Source organism: Filicampus tigris, chromosome 21 (genome assembly GCF_054856515.1).
Source record: "Filicampus tigris isolate MCC_2025a chromosome 21, RoL_Ftig_1.0, whole genome shotgun sequence".
Lineage (NCBI taxonomy): Eukaryota > Metazoa > Chordata > Actinopteri > Syngnathiformes > Syngnathidae > Filicampus > Filicampus tigris.
The window spans coordinates 6672801-6682500 of NC_141237.1; the positions used below are offsets into that span (position 1 = coordinate 6672801).

The following is a 9700-nucleotide window of genomic DNA, read 5'->3' on the forward strand; positions in this document are numbered from 1 at the left end:
TATTCCCTTGAAGCTTTACACCAGGACCCTTGCTGTTGAAACTCTAATCTCGCGTTTACTACGATTTGAGTTGTCACTTTATCGTGGTTTATGTGTGTCGCAGTGATCTTAGGAGCTAAGTTGTTGGAGGCTTTTTAATGTCCAAGGTAGGATCACCCGGAAGCAAAAATGGGCACATTTCTTGAAGGATGATTTCAGCATTCTTTAGTAAGGTTTAGAGATAGACCGATATGCTTTTTTTCAGGGCCCATACCGATTATTAGTAGTGAAGGAGGCAGATAACCGATATTTGGAGCTGATATTCATTTTCAGTGAAAAGGAAAATATTGGCATCAAAATCCAAAGAAAAATGTACTCTTAATTTTAACGTCTTTAAGCATGTTTAATGAACATTATTACAAATTACAATTACTGTCAAAGTAATTTTTGACAGTATACATCTCGGTTATAAAATTCGAACAAAAAGCTCAGGGAGCACGCAGGATTGTCATCATGTCTTAAAAAGGATAAAGAGAAAAACTTAAATAGCTCCATGTAGTTTTCTACAGTAAATGAACATTTCAAAATGACAGAAATGTTAAAACTTTCACATAAAAGGTTGGAGGGTACTGTTTTGTTTTGTGTTGGAGGGAAAGAAGAATTTCCCAATCAAGCTGTGGTTCAGGGTCATGGGGTGTGTAGACTTTTTTTTTTTTTATCTCCAGTATGTCGGCGGATGCATTAAAAAGAAAGCTATTTTGAGTTCATGCATGCACTTGGCTGCAAAAATTATTCTGGAGCTTTGTTCCTTTGGCCACGCCTATTCTACTTTAAAGCCCCGGGAGGGGGGGGGGGTTGCTACACTGTGCCGTCGAGGACTGGTCATGTGATTTCATGCATTAAAGTAGAAAACTGGCTCATTAGGCTTCTTGGCATTTGTCAATGAGTTGAAATTAAATAATGCATAAAAGCAGGATGCTGCCGCATCTTACAGGTTGTTGTGCAGGGGGACTGACTGCAAAGCTGGAAACTGACCGTAACCCAGAGGGAGGCTTGTTGCTATGGTAACCACACACTCACACACGCACTCACACAGTTAATTATGTTGTAATTGTGCATACCATGATGTTAAGAACATGCCTCCTTCATAATTGAACCGAGCTGTCATCATCGCGGCTCCTGACATGAAACACCTCCGGGCATCTCTGCATTTTAAATGGCAGCGGTGAAGCATCCTATTACTAATGTATTTTATGACACCGTGCCAGTAAAGTCAAACTCGAAATGTTTTTCATTTTAAAGCATTTCTGGAAGCAAGACTGAGCAATGACAGGGCCAAATTAAATTCCACAGTGATAGCTTTTAAACACAAGGTCCATTAGAATATAAAAATGAAGCATGACATTGTGATTATATTTTCAATTATTCATGAATACATTTTTTTCTTTAGTGCCATTTATCGTGTTCGGGGTCATTGGGAAGCGGGAGTTTATCCCTAGTTGACCTTAGGTGGGAGTCGGGATAAAAGCTGGATTAATTGCCAGTCAATCGCAGGGCACGGACATACATGGGGGTGGACAACCATTCGCAACTGTGGCCAATTTGCGGTCATTTTTTTGGGAGTGTGGGAGGAAATCAGGGTACAGCCAGCTCTTACTTAACTTAATGAATACTGGGAGAGGTTGCGACTGCAGTCTTTTTTTTTTTTTTTTTCCATTTTTCAACTTTTACAATCATTTGATTCACTATTACGGGCACACAAAAAGTGAGTCTTTTTCAAAATGCCAGAATACACACACACACAAAAAAAAGTTCTTGTAAACCCACATAAATGTCATTTTCCCTCAAAATAATCTTCCTCTTCAAATGTTTGTATTGACATATCTTTTAAGAAGCTGCTTGCCATTTCCCTTTTATTTCTGATTGGGAAAAAATATCCATCAACTTCATAGAATGTGTTTTAAGATATATAGCGTGTGTATGATTTCAGTTTTAAAACAAAGTTTGTTATGAACTGATAAGGGGTTAAAAAGAAGTGGACTGTCAGTTTACAGGATAAGCCCTTCAGAAAAAAAGAAATGATTCAACAAATTAGTGGAATCAGAAGGTTCACGCTGGCTCATTAACTCAATCGCTGCCAGCCCAATAAATGGATCTTTGACTCCTAGCCGTCAACAGCAGTTCCTCCAAAACGGAATGTTGGCTTCATTTTTACTCTGGCGCTGGTAGTCACTTTTAAGCGAGTTTGAAATACGAACAGGACAGAGACAGCTGAATGAGGGACTAATTCAGAAATGTTTTATTTAGCATGCTACAGAGGAAATGCAGAATAGATGAGACTCAAAACCAGCACTCAAATGTCTGGAAAACAACTTTTCAATTAGAAAACAATGCCTATTTTAATGAAGAAAGACCCTTACAGTTGGAGAAAACAATCTGAAAGCAACAAGTATACATAATCACTTTTTAAATTGACCATTTCAGACAATAGTTACTGAGAATCTTACAAGTAATCGGGGGAAATTTAGGAATGCTTGAAATCGGACATTTTCTACAAATGCAAACTTTTTTTTTTTTTTTTCTCAATTACAGGAATACTTAAGGCACAGAAACTTTGGTCCAACTGAGTAGAAGTCTCAAGTAACCTGTTTTGTAACCATACATTGTTTCAAACCAAATGGCATTGACAGTTACATTGCACTGCTATGCAAATGAGAGAAAATGTTTGAAAACCAGCCATAAAAAAAAAAAACTGCAAAGCCACATTGTGATAATTTACAAAACGCACGCTGCAAAAGTAAAAAGTAAGGATGAATCTATGGGAAGAAAAAAAAATACTATCATTTATCTAAGGAAGGGGGTGATTTTTTTATTTTTTTTTTCATTTGATTTTTTTCTGGCTGGGACTCGAAACGGAATCGACACAATCCAAACTGAAAAATCCCCAAAAAGCCGCCCGGTGACAATACTCAAAAGAGTTGTCAATGTCTAGTAAACCCAATAAAGTTTACCGTACATCCATGAGATTACAAAGCATGTGGCGGTTCTTAATAAATGCGGGCAGCTGATATCAAATAAGGCACATGTATATTTTTTTTTGTCTACGTTAAGAGATAAATGCTGCTCTACATCAAACGTTCACACGGGGGATGACAATCAATGTCAATATATTCCGGAGGTATTGAGAACCAAGCAGAGTCAACTGCAATATCCCCAATTTGTTGAACCAACATGACTTTGGTCACATTTCCCCTCAAACGACGACAGCTTGCGAAAACCGAGTGAATCGATGTTTTTTTTTGGGGGGGGGGGTCACATTGTTAAATGGTGGACTTCGAGAAGGAGACTCTTAAGTGTTGGTTGCATCCCATGTTGTAGTTGTGAAGGTCAATCAAAGCTTGGACCGACTCTTCCACTGTTGACATCTGGATCAACGCCATTTTGCGATCCCTGGAAAATATGAGAGCAGCGTCAACACAAGCATCCTTTCCCGTCGTCAGTCACTTCTTGCAGCGTCGGAGCGAAAATACCTACTGGAAAAACTTAAATGCTTTCACAGTGCCTCCGGCGTTTGAGAACAGCAACCGCAGGTCATCCTCGGTTACATCTTGCCTGAGAAAGAAGGTTGAACATGAGCGGCGGTTCCACCTTGGGCCTCCGTGTTCATTTGAAAGAGTTCCGGGCGTCGCCAGGAAAATAAGCAGTGGCACTTACGGGATGTTGGAGAGATGGAGGGTGGCAGACGGTGGGAAAATGTTCTGGAAGTTCTTGGATCCGGGTTTCTTGAAGCGGTGAAGGGGAGAGTTGGCATAGTCCTTGGTCAGGCCCTGGTCGTCCAGGCCGTCGCGAGGCAGTGCCACCGTCTGGTGTTTGGACAACGTTGCCCTGATAATTTTCCCATACATCTTTTGGCCATTCAAGTGGCTCATGGCTTTAAACGGGTAGAGGAAAACAATTCGAATAAAGTGTGAATTTAACTCGGAATCCATAAAAGATCTACAGTATATACTGTAGCTAACCCACCAAAAAAAAAAAAGTTTTGGGATTGTTGAATCCACTAACTGGAAGTCTCAGTTTTGAATTGTCATAAATGCGAAATCCAACTCTAGACTACAGTATTTTTTTTTTCCCAGGACAACAGGCAGTGATGCGACTCGGCAACAGTAACTGTCTTTACTATGAAGTTATTACCACAACCCACACAACTTGAATAGTCGATTAAAATCTGTAATCACGTGATCAACTCAGAGACAAGTTCCCTGAAAAGAGATGATACATAAAGATGCTGTCTTTGTTTCCTCTTAAAATGTCAGATTTGGTTTCACCTTTGTCATTAGGCTAAACACATTATTGAACCGGGTTTTTCTTCTTTAAAAAAAAAAAAAATCAGACATTGTTACACACACAAGCGTGAATACCAGCATTATTTTCGTCATCAATCGACCCTGTGGTGGCGCCATTCGTAAACCAAGTCAGAATCAACCGTTAAAGCGAAAGTTAACCCAAACATCATTTTTTTTTCAAGAATATGTTCTATGCAGGCCCACTACTTGAAACGAGGCATTCCGATTAATGTCGCGTTTGTGCAATATGAGAAATCCACCCGTTTTTAGCCATCTCAGGGGGCGGCCATTTTGTCACTTCTGTCGCCTGAAAATGACATCACAGTTGCTCAGGGCTCGGGTAACGAGCAATCATGGCTCAGCTTCGGAAAACAGGTGAGCTGTGAATGGCCGCTACCTGAGCAACTGTGATGTCATTTTCAGGCGACAGAAGAGACATAATGGCCGCCCCCTGAGATGGCGAACGGGTGCATTTTGCTACTTAACTCATACTCCACAAATACAATATTAATCAGAATGCCGTGTTTCAACTAGTGGGCCTGTTGGGAACATATTCTGCTGACTTCCCCTTTAAGTCAGAATGACTTGAAAATGTTCCCAAGTTTGAGCTCAATGTGCTCTACACATCATACACTATCTTTGAAGGGTTATACTGGTTAATTTGGAGTCCAATTTTCCAACCGTAAAATGTTCACAAAATTGATTTCAATTTGAGCCATTACTCACCTAATTGAGCCTGGTTGGCGTCCGACATCTGAATGAGAGCGCTGTCTTTCTTATTGTACAGAATTTTCACCCTCTGGACATCACCATAGACTCCTACATGAGGGCCAGGACAAGTGCAAGTGGACATAAAGCAGGCAGTTAGAAAACTAAAATAAAAAGAGCAGCGGAGACAAGGATATCTTAGACGAGAATGAAAGAAGAGAGAATAGAGGAGCACACAGATGGAATTTATAGAAGATTTCAGAGAGAGGTGCGTGGTAAGGATATTTAAAAAGAGAAACAACAGCCTTTCAAATAGATAGGTTATTAGGGTTACTGTTGATCATATGGCAAGAAATAAAAACATGCAAAAAAAAAATACTGCTTAACCATGCATTATTGTTTGCTATAATGAAATTGTGACAGATTATAAACATTAACCCCAACCAATTAACTGCTAAATAGTTTTGCGGTTACTTAACAAGCTATAGTGCGCAAATACATACTAAAAAAAAACCCACACGTGGCATTAAAAATGACTAACAATTGTAATGAGAAATATAAAGAGGATGAAAATAGAAAGACAAAAAAAAAAAAAAAAGAAAAAAAAAAAGAGTAGATAGCAGAAAAGAGAGGAGAGCAAGAGCCAACGATAACATACCGAAGAGGGTAAACAGACTTTGGGGCGTAACCATCTTTAGAGGGAGAGAAGAGCAACAAGCAGCGTGAGACAGGTAGAGAGGTAGAAGAGTCGGAGCGGAGCGGAGGTAGAGATGGACAGATCGATCCAGAACGGAGGTAGGTAGAAGGAATGGTGTTTTGTGTTCTCCCCCCGGAGAGTGATGGAGATGGTGGTCATGGAGGAGGAGAGAAAAGTCGTGGTGAGGTTTGGAAGGGGGTGCGGTGTCAGACAGGAGCAGGTGGTGAAGGGGGACGGACGTGTTGGTTTCGAGGGTCAAACACCCCCCCCCCACCACCACCACCACCACCGACACGTCAGGCGAGGGAGAGGGGTTACATGGAGAAGGGAAAGGAGGACGGGGAACAGTCGGGGAATGGAAGGAGGTGAATGTAAATTGGGGGGGAGGGGGGAAATAAAAAGTGAGGGAGGGACAAAAAATATATAGGTCAGTACACTGGAATGCAGGTCGTTTGGCTTGGATCAATGTATTCAGCAATAATTGCAACAAAATGTATTTCACCCTGGAAAAGCAAAGGGTCAGAAATACATTCATGTCAAAAATCATAATCAAAATTAACACGAGAGTCGTGGCCATGGGATTAAAAACAACATGCAGCAATCTGGAAAGACACAATTGCACAGTGAGGGAGAACATTAGTGCAAACGGTAAGAAGTGCCAACATTTGCTTTGCGGGCATGCAATCGAAATCCTGTTCCACATGCGAGAGTTGATGTGAAGGCCGTTTGAGCAAAACGGCGGCAGTCACATTAAGTCCGGGAGGCTCACATAACGCTGAAGCGCGGTATCATAACCTCACAAGTTCAGCATGATACCGTTCGAGAATTTCAATGACACAACCATTCATACGCAGAGGTGCTGAGCTGGTTGCCAGGAGACAGGGCCATATTTGATGTTGATAATCAAGTCGTAAAACCTTTTCTAAAGGAGAAGTCAACCTCCCAAAAAATCCTTTGCAATAATATGTTCAATGTGCAACATTCTTATTAATGTTGCGTTTCTGGAATATGAGTTCCGCAGCAAAATCCACCCGTTTTTCTCCATCTCGGGGGGCGGCCATTTTGTCACTTCGGTCGACTGAAAATGACATCACAGACCCAGGTAACAACCAGCCACGGCTCACCGGTTTTCTGAAACCGAGCCATGATCGGCGGCTATCCGAGCCATGAGCAACCGTGACGTCATTTTCAGTCGACGGCAAATGGCAAAATGGCCGCCCCCCTGAGATGGACAAAATCAGGTGGATTTTACCACTTAACTCATATCCCACAAACACAATATCAATCAGAAGGCCTTGTTTAGACTTAGCGGGGCTACATTGAAAATATTTTTGTGAAGAACATTTTTGGGTGGACTCCCCCCCCCCTTGAATTATTATAACGGAACATAAAGTCGAGATAAAGGACAGAAAAGCCTTCTAGTGAGGTCCAAAGACAAAGCCGAAATGACGTATACTGATATGTGGAATTGAAATTAGCTAGAAGCAATGTGGCTGGAAATGGCAACACTCATAGGATAGTTCAGATTAAGCAACAAACTGCATGGTGGGGTGATGGGTAAAAGGTGGCAGTGTTAATACTTAGATCGTCCCTCTCGCTGGTGTGTGTGTTACTGACCTCTTCATTCAGATTGCTGACCAAGAGCACCCCGCTGGACCCCGTCTGTCCAGCTAGCGCCACCCTCCCTGCAGCGGCAGCGGCTACCGCTGCTGCGCTGAGTGGGTTCAAAGCTCCTGCCGGGAAGTTTTGAAAAAATAAAATCAAGAGTGTACCAGTCAACTGAAAAAAAAAAAAAAAAAATTGCAGTGACTTCATGTCTGCTTTGTATGGAAGCCCAGTCCCGCCAATAATAAAAAAAATAAATACATAAATAGTTACTTTGGAAGAAGCCTGTTTCCGCCAGTGGAAAAAAATATATAATAATAATAATAAATAAATAAAAGTAAAAAAAAGAAGTCCAATGGCGGAAACAGTCTTCTTCTGCAAGTCAATTTTTTTTTTTTTTTTTTACTGGCGGGAATGGGCGTCCATAGGCTTTGGGCTCTCAGAAATGACGACAGAAGGGAGGAATAAAAAGAGAAAAGTTGTATCTACCTGGAATCTTACCGAGGAGGGAGTTGTCTTTGCTGAGAGCCGCGGCGACGGCAGGGTCCATGCTGGGTTGGCCGTCACCGGCCGGCAGCTCTGGCCGTGTGTAATCCCGACTCTTATCGTTGTTATACTTGACATTTAAGTTGACGAGCTTGGAGAAGTCGATGCGCAGCGTGCAGCACGCGTTGTAGATGTTCTGACCATCGAGTGCCTAACAGGGCAAAAGGCTCAGTATTTGACCAAGTCAAATGTGGTCCGCACACAAAATATTTGAGAAAAAGGGTGCTCAAGGTCAAAGTTCTTACCAGTTTAGCCTGCTGTGCATTGACGGGTTCGCTGAACTGCAAAAGGGCTTGGAACTGATTGTTCTTGGTGAATGTGATTATCTTCATGACGGTACCAAACTTGGAAAAAATCTGGGGAACAAAATGAACTGCAATCTTAAAGTACGGCCAATAGACACCGGTCAATTCATTTTTGTCTTTTCTTTGGGCAAAAAGGAGAAGAGTTCACAAGTGGTACACTCGACAACGAAAACAAACGTTGAATACCTGCTGTAGTACATCCAGCGTGACAGGGTAGAACATATTGTCGATGATGATGCGCAGCACTGGACTGGAGGCGGTGGCAAGTATTTCCTGCACATCCGAGGCAGGCGAGCCACCGGACTGAACGGCCGAAACCGCCTGCAGCACCGCCTGCGTCCGCTGCGGTCCAAGATTAGAGGAGGTCAAACAATCAATTCCCCCAAGTAGAGTGACAAGGACATTTGATTTGTGCTAATTTATCAGTGCAATTCATTATCCCGACGCGACTAACCTGATTGCCGGCATCGGTTTTGAGCTCCTTGTGATTTGAGTACTGAATAAAGACTGGGACGTTGCGAATGTGAGGATTTACGGTGGTGTAGTAGTTGACCATCGTGACGGCAGCGTCCTCGGTGCCCATCTCCAAAAAAGCCTGCAAGGGTTCAACGTTTAAATAATAATTGAAAAAATATATAAAATAAAAAAAATAATAATAAAAAAAAAAATCGGCATGTAAGGTCTATTGCGGTGTTCATTTTTTGCATTTCTTTTTTAGTAAATTTAAACTTCAGTTAGTGGACTTTAATTCAAACCAGTTTCAGATTATGTTCAAGATATGCTTGAGTGTTATACAGGACAGCTTGCTCGAGTTTTATGTAAATAACAGAATTACAAAAATAACAAAAAAATGCCTCCACACATATGAAATGGTGTCAAACGGACACTTTTCCACCCAAACATCATCTTTCACTCACTTGGTTCTTTCCCTTAAGTGTAAGGATATTGGTGACTTTTCCAAAAGGTAAGCCAAGAGCAATGATTTCTGTCTCTGAGGCTTCGTTGGGCAACTTCCTGATGTGAAGCACGCGAGATGGTGGCGCCTCCTCGACCCTCAGCTTTTTACTGTCACTGCCACTGGAACTCCCATCTAAACAAAAATAAACATTGTCAAGAATATTATCTTGTATTTTCAATGTATGTTTGATCTCTGTTTGAAATGTGCTGCAAACTAGTTCCAGTCCAAACCACGGCAAGCACCATGAAATCATAATCTCAAACTAAAAGGACGCCCCAAACTTCTTTTTTTTTTAAACCTGGATATATCACAAGCGGCATGTTAAGTTTATGCGTTGCCTTTTCAGGAGTGGTCAGCAAAAACTCACCACTCATGCTGCTCATGCCAGAGTTGGGACTGTTGTACATATTCAGCTCATCTGATCCTCTCTACAAAAAAACAACAACAACAACAACAAAAAACAAAGTCAGTCTTTTAGCCACAGATTACTAAAGTGGATTAATACACATGATTATTTTTCATAAAATAACAATTGTTAAAAAAATAAAAAAAAAAACAG

At 41.4% G+C, this 9700-nt stretch overlaps 1 protein-coding gene across 3 annotated transcripts in view; it reads right to left on the reverse strand.

The window, feature by feature from the left end:
- Positions 1-2255: 2255 nt before the first annotated feature.
- The window catches only part of LOC147127392 (polypyrimidine tract-binding protein 2-like), a 9275-nt gene continuing 1830 nt past the window's right edge, over positions 2256-9700 (reverse strand). The window contains exons 3-14 of one of the 3 annotated variants that reach the window (XM_086021370.1): positions 9509-9569; positions 9101-9273; positions 8638-8778; positions 8370-8525; positions 8124-8234; positions 7834-8029; positions 7345-7460; positions 5689-5722; positions 5049-5141; positions 3694-3910; positions 3514-3591; positions 2256-3429 (exon numbers count right to left, since the gene is read on the reverse strand). In XM_086021370.1, coding sequence (XP_085877496.1) covers positions 3300-3429; positions 3514-3591; positions 3694-3910; positions 5049-5141; positions 5689-5722; positions 7345-7460; positions 7834-8029; positions 8124-8234; positions 8370-8525; positions 8638-8778; positions 9101-9273; positions 9509-9569 — 1506 coding nt within the window. In that variant the 3' untranslated portion in view covers positions 2256-3299. Of the gene's footprint in view, positions 3430-3513; positions 3592-3693; positions 3911-5048; positions 5142-5688; positions 5723-7344; positions 7461-7821; positions 8030-8123; positions 8235-8369; positions 8526-8637; positions 8779-9100; positions 9274-9508; positions 9570-9700 lie in introns of those variants that run through there. The other 2 variants (XM_086021369.1, XM_086021371.1) reach the window with 2 other exon arrangements.